The sequence below is a fragment of the Dromiciops gliroides genome, chromosome 3 (assembly GCF_019393635.1).
Source record: "Dromiciops gliroides isolate mDroGli1 chromosome 3, mDroGli1.pri, whole genome shotgun sequence".
Classification (NCBI taxonomy): Eukaryota; Metazoa; Chordata; class Mammalia; order Microbiotheria; family Microbiotheriidae; genus Dromiciops; species Dromiciops gliroides.
Window position 1 is genome coordinate 650481798 of NC_057863.1, and position 21709 is coordinate 650503506.

Below are 21709 nucleotides of genomic sequence, written 5' to 3' on the forward strand. Positions count from 1 at the left end.
TCCTCCTCTTCACTTTTGTCCTTATCTTCCTTGTTCTTCCTTGTTTTCTTTACACTCCAGAGTTTCAGGGATGGAGGCACCTAGTCCACTTTACAGATGAGGTCAGAGACTTTCTTCAGGTAACCAAGGCAAATCATGGCCCCACCTCTGGGACTCCCTCATTGGTCTATTGCATTAACTCCCTTCTAAATACCCTTGGTTGATTTAATTGTAGTCTCCATTTGGAAGCAAAACCAGACATAGGTTTTATTTTTTTCTTAAAGAGAGAATTTGACCAATGTGGGTGGCACTTGCCTATTCTTAGTGGTCTGTAATATGGTTTGGATTTTTTTGTGTGTGTGTGAGGCAATTGGGGTTAAGTGACTTGCTTAGGGTCACACAGCCAGTAAGTGTTAAGTGTCTAAGGCTGGATTTGAACTCAGGTCCTCCTGACTCCAGGGCCAGTGCTCTATCCCCTGTACCACCTAGTTGCCCCTGAGAGTACTCATTTTTGATCTTTTATGATTTTCCAGATCTCCTCCCCCTCTATAATTTCATAGAGCTGAAGGGACACTGGGGAACAACATCTAGTCCAATCCCTTACCTGGGCAACACTTGATGTGTGACCTTGGGCAAAAAGTGAGTCCCTCTCCCTAGGCCTTATTTTCTGTGCCTATAAAAAGGTGGGACGCACAGTACCTTCCCGTGCTAACATTGTGCATTAAAATTGTCCAACATGAGCTTGACTATCTCTTTTGACAGCTGATTTGCTATTTTAATATTGCTGGTGTCATAGGATCACAGAGTGAAAGGGTCATTGGGGGTTATGGAGTCCAACCCCCTCACTTTATAGAGAAGGGATCTGAGGCCCAAAGGGCTTTGCTCCTTCACCCAGTGAGTCAGTGGGGGTGGTGGCCTGAAATCCTCACTCTGTGTCTGATTCCGTCCTTGGAAGAAAAGGTCTTTGTTGGCATTGGGAGGCCGGAAGTGTTTGAAAGGAAGTAACGACATCTCCCTGTTCCATAATATTAACTTTTATTACAAAGTGGCACGGGGGAAGGGGGGAAAGCTGGGAAGCTCTGGCCAGATTCCCCTTCACGGGCTCAGGCCTCCCACTTCTCCCTTGCTGTCCCCACTAGGGGGTGCCCTGGGCCTCCATGGACCTGGCAGCTTGGTGGTCCTAGGAGCCTCTCTCCACCTCTGACATTTGATCCCTTTAGTTCTTTCACTGTCCAGCAGCTGCTGAGGGCAGGGACTCATGTGTCCAGCCCTCTTCATTCTTGCTCAGCTTGGGGAACCAGCTCTCTGGGCCTCATGTCCCTAGTAGGGACCTAGGTAGGCATCCAGCCTCCTCCCACTCCACAGACCCAGGAGTCAGATCCTTCAGGGAATAATGAGGGATATGGCCCTTTCATCCCCCACCCTTCCAGGGATCCAGGCACCTGGCCCCCAGCTTCTCCCCTTTCCCAGAGTCTCCCCTTCCTTCTATTCCTTAGTTGCTGGTGTGACTTCGAAGAAGGCCTGTGGTCTGTAGCTCCTGGGTTTCTTGACTCCTCAGCCCTGTAGCAGCTTTAAAATCCACCCCTTCCATTGCTTGGGTGAGCAGGGGTACTCCTGGGCCAGCCAGGGACTCCTCTAGCAGCTGTTGGAGAGAGGGATTGCCCTCTTTGGTGCTTCTGATGAAGTGAAAGGGGATGACTCCAGCCTTGTCCCCTGGGGCCAAAGGAGCTAGGTTCCCTTTCCACAGTCCCTGGGGAGAGAGAAAGAGAGAGGGAGAGAGAGAGAGAAAGGAAGAGAGGGAGGAGAGGGAGGGGGAGGGAGAGAAAGAGAGAGAGAGTTAGGCACACACTCTTCATTCATTCATTTACTTATTTTTGAGGGGCAATGAGGGTTAAGTGACTTGCCCAGGGGTCACATAGCTTGTAAGTGTCAAGTGTCTGAAGTCAGATTTGAACTCAGGTCCTCCTGAATCCAGGGCCGATGCTTTATCTGCTGTGCCACCTAGCTGCCCCCCCCCCCCCCGGCACACACTCTTAATGAGGTACACAGAAACAGAAAATCACCCATTTGGACAAAGACAAGAAAAATCTCATCGTACAAAAAGAAAAGTAAAGAAAAAGACAATACAGTGAGAGACAGGCGGATTCCGGGTCAGGTAGAACTACACACAGAGGAAGGATTCTTTTGGCCGGAGGCTGGGAGAAATCGTGTTCCCTCTCCCAATCCCACACAGAGGAGTCCTCACCTTCACCCCCCATTCCCACCCAGAGCTGGCTAGGAAGAAGGCACGGTATGAGTGATGGGGGAACGGGTCATGCCTGGGTGATTCTGGGGCAGACGCCACACCCCCCTCTTGGCCCTGAGCTCCCGTCAGATCTCTCTGCCCCACTGGCCTCTCTGTCCTTTGGGGACTGAATTGAAGGCTGCCTTCCTGTCTGAGTTGAGCATCCTCTGACTGCACCTAGCCCGGATGTGCCTCCCGCTCACAGTGGGGAGCCTCTAGGGCCAAGTCTCCTTACCAACTACGTGGCCTCCCTGGGTTCCGGGGGCTGTGCCGGTTCTAAGGCTGCACTGAGGAGTTGGGTCAGGGTGTCAAGCTTCCCGCCTAGGATATCCATTCGCTTCTCCAGGTCTCTGTGAGAAGTGCTGAGGCCAGACTGCAAGTCACACAGGATCATGTGCATCTGAGGGAGGACAAGAGGTACAGGGCGCTGAGCAGGCTTTCCCATGTTTCCTCTCGCCTTCCACTAGCCTCTGGTCCCAGCACCATCCCTCTGATTCCAGCCCCTCCATACTCCCTCCCTTCCCCCTCATCCTTCTCTTCCTCCATCCCTGCATCTTCATTCCTCTGTATTCCATCCTTCTGTCCCTTACTCCTTTGTAAGGGACACATCCTCTTAGCTCTCCATCCTTTGTTCCCCATGAATAAAGCTTTCATCATGTAATTACGTGTAATATGATATTGCAATGATCCCAGCCCAATCTCTTGGTCACTAATCCCTATTCCTTTGTACCCATGTCCCTCCATCTCCCCATTCCTCTGTCTCCTGGTCTCTTCATCCCCCATCTCACTGTCCCTGTATCACTCCTTCCAACATCCCTGCCTTACCTTAGAGATGTCCACCATGGAGTTCACTTGTTCTCGGAGCTTACGGTGTTTTAAGCGGACCTGCCGGAATCTGCACGAAGAGAAGTGAAGTGATTGGCCCTCGTGAAGCCTCCATGCCCTTCTGTAGCCTGGCTTCTGCCCCCTGCAGACCATCTCAGCCCTCATTCCATTCCCCAGGATCCTCCTCCTCCTCCCAGGGGGTGAGCAAGCACGCTTGCACACACACACACACACACACACACACACACACACACACACCTGCCCCTCTCCCCCCTGTCCCCACTTCCCCAGCCAGGTCTCACATGTGAATGGCAGCCAGCAATTTCCGTTGGTGCCTCCGGGCAGCTCCAGACTCCTTCCTTCTACTGTGTTTGTAGAACATCCAGGCCTCCTGTAACACCCGGGCTGCAGAATCCCTCATCTTTTGGAAAAGCACAGCTTCAGTGGGCGCAGGGAGCCCGGATTCCTGGCTACCCAAGGGCACTGGGATCTGGGGATGGCAGGACACTTGGGTCCCTAAGAGGGGCAGGTCAGGCCCGGAGGATCAGGACAGCTGGATCCTGTCTGAGGTTTGGGAAAGCTGGACCTCTGGGTGTGGAGGGGCAGGGGTTTGGGAGGGGCACTCATGTCCTCACCTCTTTGGCGTACTGAATGTCCATCATGAAGTTGTGCACGTGTTTCTCTGCTTTGTTAAATTCCAGCTTTCGGGCAACGACAGCCACTAGAAGAGCTGTACAGCACACCCCCTGTGAGCAAGGGGAAAGTTCAGGCGTATGTTGGGGGGTGTGTGGGGGGTATGTTTGGGTATGTTGGGGTGTGTTGGGGTGTGGGGGGGTATGTTGGGGTGTGTGTGTGTGGGTAGTCTGATTTTTTTTTTAGGTAATGGAGCCTTGGACAAGTGTTTGGATCTGTGGGATTCTAGTCTCAATTTCTCCATGTCATTTCCCCTTTGGGGCCTCAGTTTCTCTATCTGTAAAATAGTCGACTCAAAGTCTTCAACTCCCTCCCAGTTGATATTCTCTGTTCTGGTCCCTTCCAGCACCGACATCCAGGCAAATGAACAAAGACCTGGGTCCTTCAGATGAGCAGGGGCTAAGGGACGGGAGGAGGCCCGACGGTCTTCAAGGGGACTCACCATCACCCCTGTGCAAAGACAGACAATCTTCCCCCACACGGTGCCTGGAACCACATCCCCATAGCCGATGGTCAGGAAGGTGATGGGGATGAGCCACAGAGTGTCTGTCAGGTGCCCAGTGGCATTGATCGCCTGCCTGGGGAGGGAGTTGGGGGGGGAAGCAGGGAGGGGAAGATGAGTTTGGAGCCCTTGCTCTGGCTCCCATGATGCCTTGGGGGATGGGCTTCCCTTATATGTCCCCCTTCCTGAAGCACCCTAAAGTCCTGTTCAGGTAGTTCCCCTACAGCTATAACTCCCTCTCATTGTGACGCTGGGCTTGTGCAAAGTGTCATGTCTCTCTAGCCTCCTCTCCTCTAAGATCAGCATCCTTCAAGGCCTCCCTGAACTTGTTCTTCCTGCTTCCTGACTGTCAGAACCTGTGTCTGGAGGGGCTTTGTCATTCTGAGGCTGAGTCACACCTTCTCCTCTGTCTGTTCCCCACTAGACTAGGAACTAGTCATCAACTAGGGATGGGGTCTTGCTTTCATTCTTCCTTGGGACTCAGAGGTACTATGACATAAATGTTCCTCCTTGCACCCACTTTACAGATTAGAGAGGAATAAGAGTAAATGCCTTACTTAGAGTTACCTAGCAACTCCATGGGATCACCCAGCTGGCTACCCGAGTCTCTGACATTTCTGCCTGTGGGCCTGCCCCCTAGATTTAGTAGACATTCCATTCCTCTTCTGCTCTAGTCCTAGAACCCTGAGGAATTCATAATGTGCTTCCCCTTGAATGGGGCTATGTCTTTGTAACCTCTCTTCCTGTTCTGCCCCCTCCCCAAACTTAAGGAGTGTGTGTGTGGTGGGATAGGGGCAGAGCTCTCTGGAAACTCTTTGTGTCTAAGGGGTGAAGCATCCCTCCCAGCAGAGGGTCTGTGGGTTTGAGGAACTCCCCAATCCCTTTTCCTTCTTCCCAACTCTTCTTTGGGGCCCGTAGACGCTGCTGCCTCTCAACTCTGGAGGTCCCTCCCAAGTGCCCCGTGGGATTCTGAGAAGGCACTTCACTCTGCTGGTGTGGCAGATGGGGGGCTGTGTTCTCTTCCTCTCTTGCCTCCCCCACTTCCCAACCCTCTGTTCCAGGATCCCCTGCGGGGGGTGGGGGTGGGGGTGGGGAGCTCACCTCTCAGCCACGGAAAGCACCCAGGCTGTGGTGAGCCAGAGGCCCAGGGTGAGGGCCAGCAGGAGCCTCCCTGGGTGCGTGTTCATGTACAGCTTGGCCACGAACCAGTGTCGGAAGCGCACGCGGTTAAGGGCGCCGATGCTGCGGTAGGAAGCGTTGAGTAGCACCCCACTGCGGAGGAGCACGGCCCGAGGCACCAGGTAGAGGCGCAGCAGCATGGCCAGCGATAGCAGGGCCTCGCCCTGGCTCAGGAAGACCGGCCAGGACCGCGACTGGACCAGGCACGGAGGGGCGTCCCACGCCACCAGTGGAGGCGGGTGCGCCCCACACACCAGCAGCTCCAGAGCGATCTGGGCCACCTGACGCCCGGTCAGCGCCACCCGCCAGTCGTGAAGCCCGTTGTCTGTCATGAAGAGCTGGGGGGAGAGCGAGAGGGAGAAGGGCAGGCTCCCAAACCTCAGATAAAGAGGCTGGGTCTGGCTTATCACAGAGGCCCAGGAGCAGGGGAGGAGGAAGGAGGGAGGGAGGGGAGGGCTCCAGGAGAAGATCCAAGCCCCTTCTGGTTCGAAGTCACTGGGGGCTGGGGGAAGGGGAGACCCTTGAACAAGAACACTTCCCCTCTCTGGGCCTTACTTTCCTCATCTGTAAGATAAGGGAGTGGGCTAGTCTCTGAGCCCACCTCCCCAAGCCCTGCCCCTTCAACTCTAGATCTGGGCACTGAGGAGACCCAGGGCCCTCTGGTTCTTCTCTAATGTTCTTTCTTTATTCAACCCCCTTCAGCCCTCCCCTCTCTCCCATCAAGTCCTCTCGTCTCTTTTCCCATCTTCCTTTTCTCTCCCTCTCCCTTCAGTACACTTATCTCTCCTCTTGTTCTTCAGCCCTCTCTTTTCACTCTCCCTTTTTTGTTCTCCATCTAGCTTTGGCCCCTCCCCTCCAGCCTGCTTTTCTCTTCTTTTTTTCCCTTCTCCCTTTCCATCACTCTTCAACCTTCCTTCTCTTCAAACCTTTCCTCTTTCCCTTCTTCCTTTCCCTTCTCTCCCTCCCTACCTTTTCCCTCTACCTCTAGCCTTTTCCTCTCCTCTTTTTCTCCTTCTCCCTCCCCTCCCCTCCTCTCCTGTTCTTGGAAAGAACTTCAGGGCTGTGGTACAGGATGGAGGGTGTGTGTGTTGGGGTGGGGGAGATGATAGAGAGACTGGAGAACAGGATGCTTGGGGCCCTGGGGGCAAAGGAATCTCTGTCAGGGCGTGGACCCTTCCTTGCCACTATTCCCATTAGTCACTGGTCTGGGCAGGCGGGGAAACCTCTGACAAGAGAAGGAAGAAGAGAAGGAGGATGGAAAGATTGAGGTGGCCCAGGCAAGGCTGGGAGGGGCTGAGGGGAGCAAGGAGAGGAGCCACACATACATCAGGCTTACCTACCTGAACCTCCTTAGCGTGGAAGGCCAAGATGAGCCCGAGGAGGAGAAGGGTGGAGATGCTGATCCCACATTTCACCAGGAAGAGATAGGGAACCCACTATGGAGATATGGAGGAGGTCAGAGACAGATCTCAGGGCCTGCCATAATCCCTAAGGTACCTTTCTCTCCTTTAGGGGGCTGCCCCTCCCTTCCCCCCTGGCCAATCTTTCCTCCTGCCCCCTGACTGCATCCGACTCTTTGTTGGGGGGGGGAGAGGGAGGTATTCTCTACTTCAAGTTCTTCCCTTCTCTCCTCACTACCAGTCGCATGTCCATGATTCTCTTTCTCTGCCTTCCTCTGCCTTTCCCAACCTTACTTCCTCCTGCATCCTGGGGAAGTGTCTCAAATTCAGGGGTCCCAAGAAGCCACCATTCAGAATCCAGTGAAACCCCTGCCCAGGGGCTCTGAGGCTTAAGGCTGCATCCTTGATCCCTCCCTCTCCTTAATCTCTTTCTCTTTCTATCCACAATCATTCTGCCCCTACCCCCCCAAGAGTTCTCAGTTCCAAAACCCACAGGAATATACTGTTCAATGCTCAGACAACAGTGACCCCGTGCCCCCTTTCTATCCCCCCTAAAAAGCACCATTCATGGTCTGGTAACCCCCACCCTGCTCCAGGGACCCTTAAAACTACTCTAGGGACCCACAAAAATGATCATTCAGAAGCCAGAAACCCCCACCCTCTTCTCTAGAGGCATTTAATTAAGCATTTAATTTGTGCTTAAAAAAGTAAATCTCCCTCTTTTCTCAAATCAGAATCTTAGTTCTAGAAGAAGACTTAGAGATGCTTGGTCTGAGTCCCTTATTTTAGAATGAGGAAATTCAGGCTAGAGATGAGGAAAACTGAGGCCAGAAGTGAGGAAGTGATTTTCCTAAGGTCACATGTGCACACCAATCTGGCTCCAAGCCTTAAACACTTTGCTCTGCTTTGTTTCAGAAACCATCTTTACCAGAGACGCACCCTGCCCCCTGTGGGTTAGGGGCGCCCCTTAGGTCCAGACCCTGTCCCCCTCCTCTTTCCCCAGTTCCCAGTTCCCCCTTCCCAGTCCTGAACTTCTCCCTCCCCCCACTCTGGGGCCCATCCCACCAGCCTGGCTTAAGGCCCGGATTGGGCTCAGGGGCCGGAAGCCTGCGTCCTTCAGTAACCACAACTGAGTGTATATTTTCTCTCTTTGGCAACCCGTCGGGAGAAATTCTCCAAGGGAGAGGGCTGGAGAGATCAGGACGTTCAGGTCCCTGTGGGGGATGGGGAGATCGGGACTCCTAGGTCCTCCTGGGGTAGGGGGCAAAGGGCTAAGGGAATCAGGATACCTGAGTCACTTAAGGGAAAGTGATGGGGGGGGATTAGATTCCTGCTATTCTCAGTCAGCAGCACCTGTTTCTTCCCAAATTGCCTAACCCTGGTCCCTGCCTTGATTGGTGACCTTTGCCAGCTTCCTGTCCCAGCCTTCCTCAAGGGAACAATGGGGCTGTTGTCCCCCCAACACTCCCCTCCCCAAGAACAGGCTCTGCTCCCTCCTTCCCTGTCATCAAGACTGCCTTCTGTCCCCCTCTGTCTCTTCCATCTCTCATCCAACTCTGTGTCACACTGACTTTCACCCCTTGGTATCTGCATCTATCATCCGAGTCATTGCCTCTTACTAAGTCTCTAGGTCTTTGTCTCTGTATCTCTTTGGCTGTTTCCATCTCCATGTGTATCTCTCTCATCTCCAACTACCAATCTCTGTTCTCTGACTGTGTCTGTTTCAGTATGGATTTCTATGTTCTCTTATTTTTCTTTTTTTAAATTACTTTTCCTTTTTTTCTTTGTTTTTTGCAAGGCAATGAGGGTTAAGTGACTTGCTCAGGGTAAGTGTTAAGTGTTAAGTGTCTCAGGTCCTCCGGAATCCAGGGCCAGTGCTTTATCCACTGAGCTGCCCCCCTATTCTCTTATTTTTCATTGTCTAGAAGACTTTCAGTCTCTTTCTCTGGGTCTCTGACTCTCCAGGCCTATCTCTTTGTTTCTGTCTGTGTCTATCTACGTGTATGATTCCAACCCCCTAGCCTAACCCCACCACCATCCACTCTCTCTGATTATCCCATTCTGTCCCTGTCTCAGTTTGGGTCTCTATCTGTCTGTCCATCTCCACAACCCTTCCCTCCCTCTCTGTTTCAGCCTTGGGCTCTGACTCTCTCTCTCTCCTCTCTTCACCTCCTTGTCTTTCAGTTACTTGATGTATCATTCTTGTCTTTCCCTGTTTGTACTTGTCCATCTGTCTGGTTGTTCCAATTCCCCAATCTCTATGTGTCTTAGACTACTATATTTTAGTCTCTGTGTCTGCCTTCCAGGTTTTCAGTCTTTCTGGTTGTCTCAATCTGTCTATCTTTGGATTTTACCCTGTATTCATCTATCTCCATTTGTTTACTTCTGTATCTATCCAAGTCTGTTTATCCATCTCTATCTGTTCTCAATCTTTCTGTCTCTCTGTCTCTGACCATCTCTGCCTGGCTCTGCCATAGTCTGTGTCTATCCATCTCATGTCTGTGCATCTACCTTGGTCTATCTTTCTGACTGACCCAGTTTCTGTCTGTCTGTCTCTCTCCCCCTCCATCTCTACTTTCCCAAGTCAGTTTCAGATTCTTTCCCTTTCCATATGGACTAGGATTTGTGACCTTCCCTGAAGAATGGGGCTAAGGTCTCTTAAAGGGGAGAGGGTTGACAGGATACCTAGAAGAAGCTGTGTCCTCCAACTTCCTCAAGGAGAGGGAGCCTGAATAGACTTAATGTTCCCATTTTATAGATGAAGAAACAGAGGCTCAGAGTGGGAAATGCCTCCCCCAAGGTCACATGGAAGATCAGGAGACAGAGTCAGAGGGGGAGAAGGATGGTGCCCCAGGTATGGGGTCTTCCAGGGATTGAGGGGCTGAGTCTCAGGGCCCGTGGGGGGTTCACCTCTCAGAGGAGGCAGTCTGGAGGAGGGAGTGAGGGGATGCACCCCCCCAAGCAGTGGGTGTGGGAGCTAGAGCGTGGGAGCGGTAGGTCGACTCCAGGCCTTGCTTCCTGTTGGCACTAGTGGCTGGCCAGCCCCACCCCCTAGTGCCTGCCCGGCCCCCAGTCCACCCACCCTCCTGTCTGATGTTCCCATCAGGCTCCATGGCTGGAGAGAACACCGAGCAACTCAGTCCCTTGGATCTCTTCAGCCCAGCCACTCCGTTTTCTGGAGAGGGGTGGGGGGACACATCTCCCAACTCTCCCCTCCCCCATCCACATCCTTCCCTAGCTGTCCCCTACTAAATCCCCTAATATCTCTAAGTATCCCCAAGTCTGCCCTCAACTGCTTCCTTAAGCTTTCTCCCTAACTCTGTCTCTGACTCTTCCCCACCCCCACACCACAGTCACAAGATTCTAGAACCTCAGAGGCCAGTCACTTAGTCCAGCCCACACCTGACCAATAATAACTAACTAACTAACCTCTGTGGTAAGAATGAAACCTTACAAAGTACCCTACCTACATTATCTTATCTGACACTCATCGCCAGCATACCCAACAAATGGTCAGCCAGTTGGAAGATCTCCAAAGATGAGGAACTCATTACCTACTCAGGCAGCCCTTTCTACTTTTTAGCACCTCCTGAGGTGTCCATAACTCCTTTTCTCCCCACTTCCTTCCCCCATCCCATTGCTTTAGTTCTGCCCCCTTGGAATCAAGTAGAACACTAGCAGACTTTTGAGGACCTGAAGGCAATGATCAGAGTTCCCCTCATTCTTTTCTTCTCCCGGCTAAGCAGCCAGAGTATCTTTGATGGATCCTCTCCTGGCATCGGCCTCAGTTCATTTTGTCATCCTGGTCACTTTTCTTTCTGATTTCTCAGTGCCTCCCAGAATGAAACCCAACCTTCCAGATGGGCTTTGATCTGGCCAGGGAACAGCAGGAGCATCCCCACTCATTCTGGACACAGCTTCTGTGTTGGGATCATGGTAGTTTTGGGGGTACCACGTCACATTGTTGATTCAGGTTACCCTTGCAATCCACCAAGACTCCCCTAGATCCTTTTCACCCTGAATTGCAGTCCAACCACACACCTTAACTACTCCATTCTATGCTTGTGAAGGTGACTTTGAAGCCTAAGTTCTTGACCCCCTATTAACTTCCATTGGATTACTTTTGGACTCTAGCCTATTGAGACCTTTTCAGATCCCACCTTTAATTATCCAGTACGTTGGCTATCCATTTCAGCACATTTGATAAGCATGTCATCTGGGACTCCATCCAAGTCAGTGATGAAACAGTACAGGGGCAAGGACGGAGCTCTGAGGCTCCAGGTTGATATTGATCCCTTAATTTGGAACTGGTTATTGAATCAATTTGAAGTCTACATAAGTAAATTGTTGTTTCCCTGACTCCCTAGCTAAGTCACAAAGATAACAGGAGGGACTTTGTGAAATGCTTTGCTGAAACCCAGATCTCCACCTCTGTCTCTAGTTGGTCTCTCCCTGACTAGTTCCCTCCCTGAACTGTCCCCAGTTCTGCTTCCAACACACTCCTCAAACTCAGTCTCTAATTCCGTCCCCAAATTCCATACCCAGTGCCCTCTATTCTCTATTCAGCTCTTTCCTCTGACTCTCCTAACTCCAACTCTTCCCAGGACTCTCCCTAATTCTTTTCTATAGTGCTGTGCTCTCCTACTCCTCCCCTACTTTCTCATCATCCCACCTCTTATTTGCTTCGGCAATATTTATCTGCTAGTCCTCTGACCCGTCCCTCGCTCTCTTTTCCCCTGCCCTAGACACCCTGGAATGTGCCTAAGGCTTGCAGGGACCTGTCTCAGCTTCACCTGCTCTGGACTACATCGCCCTGATTCCACCCCTCCGGAGGCCCAGGCTTCCTCCCCAACCCTCAATTCTCAACCCTCAGGGGCCCATATATTTTGATCTTTAGCTCCACCCTACCCCTGACCCAACCACAGTTTCTTCAGAGATGCAGATATTTTTATCTCCTGTCCTTGCTCCCTTAGGGTAGCAGGGGTTCGGGATTCCCCAACCTCTAACTTTCAGGAAGGCAGGCGTCCAGATTCCCTTTGGGGTCCCAGCCACCGGACCTTCTAAAATAATACCATCCCCTTGTTCCAAGAAGGGGAAGTCACTGAGGCAGCTGGTGAGAGGAGATCGGGGAGCTGGGAAGCCCAGTCTGGGCTCTCTGGAGGGAGGTTCCCTGTTCTCTCGCCTGTCATCCCAGCCCAGCGGTCCCGCCCCACTGTTAGACCGTTAGATAAGGAGCTCAGACATTCCGAAACAAGTTGCTCCTCTTTAGCATCTCAAGAAACCAATGCAAGGGGGACCACTGCCCCCGAGCTCCTGCCAAGCCAGGGGTTAGGATTCCCTCGAGAGTTGCTCTCCTCGCCCAGGTACCCAGGAGTCTTAGTCTCCCGCCCGAACTCCCTCAGGAACCCAGACGTTCCGCTACCAGGGCTTCCTCCCGGATCACAGGCTGCCCGATCGCTCTGCCTGCTCCCAGCCCCAAGCATTGTGAGCCCAAGACCCTGTCCCAGGGTCCGGGCCCCCATTCACCTGACATTGACCAAACCACAGCATCTCCGCGTGCAGCACCATCATCCCGATTCCGACTCCAGCCATCGCCAGAGCCCAGCCCGCTAGGCTCTTCTCTTCCTCCAGCAGCCGCTTCCGCCGCCTCAGGGCGCCTAGCCCTGGCACCAGCTCCATGGGCCTGGGGGCCTTGGGGCCGGGGGGACCCCGCGCCCAGTGCCCTGCGCTGCCCCCACCCAGCGCGCAGAGCGTTGCCAGGGCTGGCTCGGCAGCTAGCTGGGAGCTAGGGAAGGAGCCAGCGGGGAGCCACAGCGCCCGGGAGGGAGCCAGAGAGCTGGAGGCACAGCCAAGGAACCCGGGAGGGAGCGAGGTGGTGGCGGGGGTGGGGGAATCAGGAGCACGAGGGCTCCAGAAAGAGCCGGAAAAAGTTTAGAGAGAACCCCGAGAGTGCTCAGAAGCAATTCAGAGAGAGCCCAGAGACCACTCAGAGACAGCCCAGGGATGGCTCAGAGACATGCCAGAAAGAGGCAAGAGATAGTTCAGAGAGAAAGCCTAGAGAAAGCACAGAATCAAGGAGGGCGCCAGACAGAGGGGGCTCGTCGGAAAGCAACTGCAAATGAGCACCCTCCGGTGACTGGGGCAAGTGCGGTATCTGTACTCTGTACCAGCCAGAGGCTGAGACCAAGAGGGCAGGGAGGCAGGGAGGCATGGAGGGAGGGGCCTAACCTAACTCTAGTTGGTGGCTGCCAGAGAAGGAGGGGACAAGGAGGGGCTGAGGGTGACCTCCCCGCCTCCAGACACCCTCCCTCCCTCCCTCTCTCCCCTGGCCAGGGAAATGCCAAGGGCTGGTGGAGGCAGAGAGGAGGAAGATGTCTTAGACTCCTTTCACTCACATGCCACTACACACAGCCCCACACACACTCTGATTCAACTGGAGAGCAGAACCATAGAACGTTAGAACTGGAGAAAAAAACCCTAAAACCCCAAATTACAAGCCTTGGACCATAGACTGTCAGGTCAATCAGCAAATCAACAAATGCTTATCAAGTACCTATTGTGTGTCAAGGACTGTGCTGTATAGGAAAAAAAGAAGGAAAAAAAGTCTATTTGAAAAGACCACTGGGAGCCCAAGAACAAAGGACATAGAATATGTGAGCTGGAAAGGGTCATGCCAGGCTTGGAAAGAATCTTAGAACGTAGAACGACAGATCTGGAGAATATTTTAGAACATAGAATGACAGATCTGGAGAGGATCTTAGAACATAGAATGTCGGAGCTGGGAAGAAACTGAGAACACAGACTATCACCCTAGGCTACGAGATCTTTTTCAGCTGAAAGACACAGAACTTCAGAGGGATACCAAAGAACACTGAGGGGCCTAAAATTTATATCATAGTATGTCAGCTCCTGGTTTGGGGCATCTAAAGGTGTTCACAAACTGACCCTTTTTACCTTTTCAGGCATCTTACACATTCTCCCCCATCCGTGCATACACACTCTATAGTCCAGACACAATGACCTACTTACTGTTTCTCCCACATGACTTTCCATTTCCTCTCTGTGCCTTTGCATTGTGGTCCTTCATATCTGGACCACTCCTCCTCTTACATTCCACCTCATAGAACCCTTACTTCCTCCTAGGCTTAGTTTGATCATCACCTTTTATAGGAAGCCTCTCCTTATCCCCCAGCTGCTGTGCCCTCCTTCTCCCTCTCTGTTTCTCTCCTTCCTTTAAAGAGTCTGTATATATTTTTCTGTATAAACTTATGCACACATGCTTTCTGCCTTGTTTGAATGCAAGTTCCCTGAGAGTTTACAGGAAGTATTTTATTTTCATCTTTTTATCCTCATGATCTAACATAAAGCCTGACATATAGCAGGTCTTTAATAAATGCTTGTTGATTGATTGATTAGAATATAGAACATTGTTTCTAGGAGCAAGAGGAACTTTCGAATGCTGAATCTTAGAACTGGAAGGAATCTTAGAATGAGAGCTGTAACCAGCACAGGGTAACCAGGGCTTTGACTCAGGGTGCAATAATAGGGGAAGGAGGTGTCATGTCTTCTGAAAAGCAGTTCCACTAGGTGGTCTTGATCAGTGAAGGACTGATTGGAGAGGAAATGCTGTCACCCTGGGGGAAGGAAGCTTGGCCGAAAGTCTGCCCAGTCCCTCCACTAAAGAGACTGTACCCTGGGGCAGCTAGGTGGCACAGTGGATAAAGCACCAGCCCTGGATTCAGGAGGACCTGAGTTCAAAACTGACCTCAGACACTTGATACTTACTAGCTGTGTGACCCTGGGAAAGTCACTTAACCCCAACTGCCTCACCAAAAAAACCAAATCAAAACAAAAAGCCAACAAAAAACCTCTCCAAAACAAACAAACAAATAAAGAGACTGTACCCAGATGGACTGTGTCAGAAAGACTCATCCTTTTGAGGATGTGTTGTCCTTGAAATTGGGAAGACTTGAATTCAAATCTCACTTTGGACACTGGTTGGCTATGTGACATTGGGCAATGTTACTTCTTTGTGCCTTAGTGTCCTTGTCTTTAAAATGAAGGGGTTGGACTGGATGGTCACTAAGAACCCTTCCAGCTCTAAAATCCCTGTTCCTATTTAAACTATCTAAGCTTCAATTTCCTCATCTTTAAGGTGAGTGGGATTAGAGGAAGTCATTTCTAAGGATCCCTTAACCTCTAAGTTTAAAAACAAAATTAATAATAGCTAGCTTTTATGTAGCACTTTAAGGGTTTCAAAGCACTTTACATATGTCACCTCATTTGATCCTCACAACTACCCTTTGAGTGAGGCTCTATTAGCCCCCTTTTCCATATCAGTAAACTGAGGCAAAAGGTTTAGTGACTTGCCCAGGGTCAGTTAACTAGTAAGTGTCTAAGGGTGGTTTTGAAGTCAGGTTTCCCTGCGATTAATTTCTATGATTCATTCCATAACAATGATATACTCGTGTAGGTATTGTTATTACCCTCATTTTACAAAGAAGGAAACTGAGGCCCAGGGGAGAATTACCTTGTTGTTATTTGTATTTATTCTGAATATGTTTACCTATGCATTTGGTGCATGGATGCTTTCATTCTTTATCTTTGTATTCTCCATCTAGCACAGTGCCTGGAACATAGTAGGTACTTAATCAATGTTTGTTGATCAACTCACTCACTTACTTGAGCTCCCAAAGCAAGTTAGACAGAACTGAGACTAGAACCCAGGACTTCCAATTAGCTGTTTAGCATCCTTTCCATCATGCTACACACCCAGCAACACACAAACATGACACATAGCAGCCTACACAGAATGACACACACCAGTCCCGTACAGTCAGGCACAGGGAACATGATACACACCGAAGGACACACCCAGCAACACACAAACACAACACCCAGAATGACACTACACACACACACACACACACACACACACACACACACACACACACAAATGTCCCTCCCCCTGCCCATCTCCCTTCTGCTGGGAGAGATGCCCACACACCGGGCAGGATCTCAGGAACCATACAGACATGCCCAGTGTCCCCCCCCCCACACACATACACATACTCACAAGTACAGGCACAGAAACTCCTGCTCAAAGTCTCACCTACCCAGAAGCGCTACAAAGATGCTTAGATCCATCAAACTCTCTCAGTTCCTGTCTCTGTTTCTCTTCCCCTGACACCTTATAAGCTCTCCATGGAGAAAGGCAGAACCTGGGCATACATAGAAATTGGGGGAGAGAACAACCACAAAGAGACAGAAGAAACTGCGGGGAAATCCAGAGATCAGATATAGAGACAATGAGCAACCCAGATAGAGGAACAGTTAGAGATGTAGGAAAAAATAGAAACATATGCAAACAGAGAAAGAACAGGAAGAGTCCAAGAGAAAAAGGAGGAGCAGAAGCAGAAGTACTATCTTGTTCTAAGGTTCCTTCTAGTTCTGACATCCTATATCCTGAGGTTCCTTCCTGACATTCTGTGTTCCATAATGCTTTCCAGCTTGGACCTTCTATGTTCCAAAGTTCACCTCCAGGCCCTTTTAGTAGATGAATTTGAACCCTACCTCAGATATTAACCGAGTGACCCTGGGCAAATAACTTCACTTAACCTTTCTGGGTCTCAGTTTACTCATTTTTCAAAATGAAGGGAATTCAACTTATTGACCTTTGAGGTCCCATCCAGTTCTAAATCTATGATACTATAAACATGTGACCCAAACAGACACTGAAAGATAGAGATATTAGGAAATGGGAACAGGCACATACTCTAGGACATAGACACACATAGATAGTGAGGCCAGAGAGATAAGGGATACAGTTAAGGAGGAGACCTAGACTAAAGAGATATAGAGATAAATATATAGAAGCAGTGACAAAGACAGAGAAGATAGACAGAGGCAGTGATAGCGCCCTCTGGGGGCTCTGGAGTGACCCCCCTTTCCTCCAGGGGCAGGACATGTGTGTGTGTGTGTGTGTGTGTGTGTGTGTGTGTGTGTGTGTGTGTGTGTGCGCGCGCGCGCAGTGACTCAGCCAGCCTCTTCCCGTGACTCAGCCAGGGCCTCGCCCCTTGTCGGGTGGGGGTGGTGGTGGTGGTGTCGGAGAAGGAGGGGACTCTCGTTGCATTGGGGGGTGGGGGAGTGGGCTGAGTCACACACCACTGCTCAGTACTTCGGCCGCTCGGAATCTGGCGGGAATACGGATGCAGAGAATGAGAACACTTGGGTCCCTTTGGGGAGAGGCGAGGCGGGGGGAGGACAGGATGGGGACATCATCGTTACTGGGAGAGTTAAGGGCCAGAACAATCGAGTCTCCGATGATGGTTGGGGGCGGGGGGCGGCAACAAGGACGCCTGGGTATTCGAAGAAACACAGGGACTGGAGGACCCGGACGTTTCGGAGCCTCGGAGCCTCGGACCGGGATTTCCCGTTGGCCAGGGCCCAGCCTCCCCACCCCAGAAGCGGTTGTATCTCCGGGACTGGCCGCGACCCAGGGCTGGGGACAAAGGAGCGTTTGACAGGCGGGGGGTGCAGAAAGATCACGCGGCGCCCGGGGCTCCGGGAGAGGGCGGGCCGGGGCCCGGGGACATCCGGAAAGTGGAGGGGCGGGGGGGGGGGACGTGTCCTCCCCCGCCAACTCCACCCTCGGTGCAACCTCTTCTCGTGTTGGAGCTCGGGGAATCTCGGTCCTGGAGCCTCCAGGATTGGGGGGAGCTGCCACCTGGTGACAATGTAAGGGACTGCAGACTGAGCCCGGCAGAGACGGAGAAACATCTGTCTTCCATCTCTTCGCTTCTGTGTCTCCATTTCGGTTTTTCTACTTCTGTGGGACTTCTTTCTTTTGTGTCTCTGTTTCTACGTATCTCTGAAAGTTTCTGGTATCTTTGTGGCTCTCTCTCTGTTGGTGTCAGAATCTCTGTCGAGTTCTGTCAATTTGTATCTTTCTCTGGGTCTCCACGTCGCTACTTCTCTCTAGGTCTTTTGGTTTTGGGGTGGTGGTGATGGTGGGAGGAGGAGTTATATGCTCCGACTACTCTAATCTCTACTTCTGCCTTCCTTCATCCCCCTCCAACGGTCGGGGGGTGAGTTGTGAAGGGAGAGGGGTGTGTGTGTGTGTGTGTGTGTACATGAGGGAAGACCTCCCTAGCCATGCCCTGCAGCACCCCGACGCTGTCCCTGGTGCTGAGATTACAGGAGGCGGAAGAAGAGCTGTCCCAGGTTCTTATGTAGAACCCGACTGAGTGATATCGATGGGAGGGTGGAGTGGGAGCCATAGACCACTTTCTGACCTCATCCCTGGGTTCCCGAAGAAATCAGAGCCCCCGAGGCGGTCAGGTATTAGCTGGATGCCTAGCAACATTGGCTGGAGAGCCATGAGTCTTGGCTTCTAAGTTAAGGCTCTCTCCTCATTCCATATGTGACCCAAAACAAATCTCTTCTCTCTCTTGGCTTAAAAATTTCCATTTGCAAAATGAGAGGATAGACCAGATTATCTCTAAGGTTCCTACCACCTCTGAAATTCTTTGTTCTATGTTCTCACCCAGCTCTTTTCTCTGTAGGTCTCTTGGTTCTGATATTCCATGTTCTTCAGGTCTCTCCTAGCTCTGACACTCTCTGTTCTTTGACTGCAGTTGTAGGCTCTGGGCTTGTTTTGTCTTGCACTTATCCTAGACTTTGACACACGCTTCCTACTTCCTCAACCCTAGGCTTCCCTCTGCTGACTCTCCCTGGCCAGCCTAATTCCCTCGTGTCACATGCCCCATGGGAAGTGCTGCATCCAATCACAATGATTAGTACCCCCAGGTCTGAGGGGAGCTTACCTGACATTTTCCCCTTTCACATAAGATCAGAAAGAAGTACATCAGTTCACTCAATCACAGAAAATCAGAGATTTTACAGAACCTCATTTTACCGATGGAGAAAGCAAGGCATGTCAGCCCTAGTTCTGGCCAGGAGCAGAGAGACAGGAGGCATAAAGACAGGGAAGGAACAAATATCTCAAGAGAGGGTATACCCAGGGCCCAGGCATGTCCCCCCCTCCAATTTTGTATTTTAAATCCTGATTTCTCATTACTTTACAGAACAATTTCTACAACACATTCTTTGATTAAAATATGTGCTGTTGGGGCAGCTAGGTGGTGCAGTGGATAGAGCACCAGCCCTGGAGTCAGGAGGACCTGAGTTCAAATCCGGCCTCAGACACTTAACACTTACTAGTTGTGTGACCTTGGGCAAGTCACTTAACCCCAATTGCCTCACCAAAAAAAAATGTGCTGTTGTTCTTTATCTGGATAATCTTGGTCAAATTCTATTCCTTCCCGGTGTCTCAGTTTCCTCAAATATAATGTGACATGACAATGACCTCTAAAGTTCTTTCCAGTCTTAAATCTTAAGCAGCCAATTTTTGGTCTAAGTGAAGATTCTGTCAATTGAATCTTAATTTGTCATGGCCTTGCTGGATAAGCTCTAGATTTGTTCTTTTTTTTAAAATGAGGCAATTGGGGTTAAGTGACTTGCCCAGAGTCACACAGCTAGTAAGTGTTAAGTGTCTGAGGCTGGATTTGAACTCAGGTACTCCTCACTCCAGGGCTGGTGCTCTATCCACTGTGCCACCTAGCTGCCCCTAGATTTGTTCTTGATCTGCCTATATCTGGTGGATTTTTAATGCTCAAGGCAGTTGGAATTAAGTGCCTTGTCTAGGGTCATACAGCTACTAAGTGTTAAGTGTCTGCGTTCAGTTTTGAATTCAGGTCCTCCTGACTCTGGGGCTGGTGCTCTATCCAAATGGGCAGCTAGGTGGCGCAGTGGATAGAGCACTGGCCCTGAAGTTGGGAGGACTTGAGTTCAAATTTGACCTCAGACACTTACTAGCTGTGTGACCCTGGGCAAGCCACTGAAGCCAGATGGCTCTGGGGGGAAGAATAAGACTGGTTTCTTTCCAAAGCCCTGCCTCACTTAAATTCAATTCCCTGCAAGTCATGATATCACCCCCGATGTCATGATCCTCTTTGAGAATGAAGGACAAGTGGGGCAGCTAGGTGGCGCAGTAGATAAAGCATCAGTCTTGGATTCAGGAGGACCTGAGTTTAAATATGGCCTCAGACACTTGACACTTACTAGCTGTGTGACCCTGGGCAAGTCACTTAACCCTCATTGCCCCCCGCCAAAAAAAAGAGAATGAAGGACAAGCAACAACCACAACAATGCTCAAGGCAGTGGTTTGTATATTAATTTCAACTTTTCTGTTGTTTTGTGGGCTAATTTTTGAGACTTAAAAGAATTCTCCATACTGTGTATTATATGACTTGAATCGTTCTTTCTCCTCACCTTGTCATTGGATTGTTAAGAATAATAGCTGGTGGGGCAGCTAGATGGCGCAGTGGATAGAGCACCGGCCCTGGATTCAGGAATACCTGAGTTCAAATCAGGCCTCAGACACTTAACACTTACTAGCTGTGTGACCCTGGGCAAGTCACTTAACCCCAACTGCCCCTCAAAAAAAAACAAAAACAAAAACAAAAAAGAATAATAGCTGGCATGTGTACTTCAAATATTATTTTATCTTCACCACAACTAAGTACTGTCAATATTTCCATTTTACAGGTAAGGAAACTGAGGTTAAATGATTTGCCTAGGCTCACAGTACTTATAACTGTCTGATGCTGGATTTGAATTCAGGTCTCCCTGATTCCAGGTCTGGGGCTTTATGTGTAGTGCCCCCTAGCTGTCTAGGTTGATGGTTCCTTTTTTTTTTTTTTTTTTTTGGCAGGGGCAATGAGGGTTAAGTGACTTGCCCAGGTTCGTACAGCTAGTAAGTGTCAAGTGTCTGAAGCCGGATTTGAACTCAGGTCCTCCTGAATCCAGAGCTGGTGCTTTATCCACTGCACCATGTAGCTGCCCCCTAGGTTGATGGTTCCTGAAATATATCCTTTAGCACCTAGCTTCCTAAACTGTGAGATGGGGTCACATAATTAAATGTCAGGGTCATGAAAAATTTGGCAACAGTTAAAAGTTATGTATACCTATTTTATATACCGATATACCTGGAATTGCATAAAAATCTCTCAGGTGAAAGGGGTTAGGAGTGGAAAAAGTTTAAGAAGTCTTGCTTTAGGACATATATCTTGTGTCTGCAACAATGCAAACTGCAGTTCTTTAAGCTGGACATTGCTTCCAAATGCATTTTTGATGCATTGTGCAGTAGGTCCTGAAATATAGAGTCATGTCTAGGGATAGGAATTGGGACTGGGATTTTACTGGTCTAGGGAACTTGCAGTTGAGGAAATGTCCTCCACCAATGCAGATTGGCACCTTCTCTTCAGTTTATAGTCTTGGAGAGTTGCTGAGAGAATTGAGAGGTGGCTGCTGGCAAGACTACTGACAAGCTGGATCATGGCTTCGGGGGCCTGGGGAACATGGCCAGCAAGAATCTGCTGAAGGAATTGGGGATGCTTAGCCTACAGAAGGTAAGACTTTGGGCTGATGGGCTGGTGAGGGGCAGGCGATTTCAAATATTGGAAGGGCTGTTGGGCAGAAGAGGGCTAGAGGGTCCTATTGGTCCCCAGAGGTCAGAACAAGGAGTAGTGGGGACGTGGGAGGGTGAGGGTGTGGGGGGTGGGGAGGAGGACAGGGTGGGTGGAGAAGCTGCAGAGACGATGGCTTCAGGTTGATTTGAAAAAACTCATTTTAATAAGAAGCACTGTCCACAGTGGAATGGATTGCCTTAGAGAGAGAAGGAGTTCTCCTTCAGAGGGTTCACTTGGAGGTGGCAGGAGTGCTTTTCCGGGGTTTTAGTAAAAGTCAAAGTTGAGCTGGACAGTCTCTGAAACCTCTTCTGAACTG

The 21709-nt window shown here is 50.5% G+C and overlaps 1 protein-coding gene across 1 annotated transcript; it reads right to left on the minus strand.

Annotated features, from left to right (window-relative positions):
* Positions 1-997: 997 nt before the first annotated feature.
* Positions 998-13016, minus strand: KCNN4 (potassium calcium-activated channel subfamily N member 4). The gene is made up of 9 exons (XM_043998183.1): positions 12389-13016; positions 6803-6898; positions 5385-5800; positions 4224-4359; positions 3724-3834; positions 3391-3509; positions 3089-3158; positions 2499-2663; positions 998-1729 (listed from the first exon to the last, which is right to left on the minus strand). Exons 1-8 carry the CDS (start codon positions 12539-12541, stop codon positions 2502-2504), a joined length of 1263 nt encoding a protein of 420 aa, XP_043854118.1. The 5' UTR covers positions 12542-13016; the 3' UTR covers positions 998-1729; positions 2499-2501.
* Positions 13017-21709: the final 8693 nt, after the last annotated feature.

Excerpts from the sequence above, each read along its gene's own strand:
- KCNN4 (XM_043998183.1), bottom strand. The coding sequence starts at position 12,541 with ATGGAGCTGGTGCCAGGGCTAGGCGCCCTGAGGCGGCGGAAGCGGCTG. Across the intron at positions 4,360-5,384 it reads GTGCTTTCCGTGGCTGAGAG|GCAGGCGATCAATGCCACTG; the intron begins GTGAGCTCCCCA and ends CTCCCTCCCCAG. Across the intron at positions 3,510-3,723 it reads ACATTCAGTACGCCAAAGAG|ATGAGGGATTCTGCAGCCCG; the intron begins GTGAGGACATGA and ends CTTTTCCAAAAG.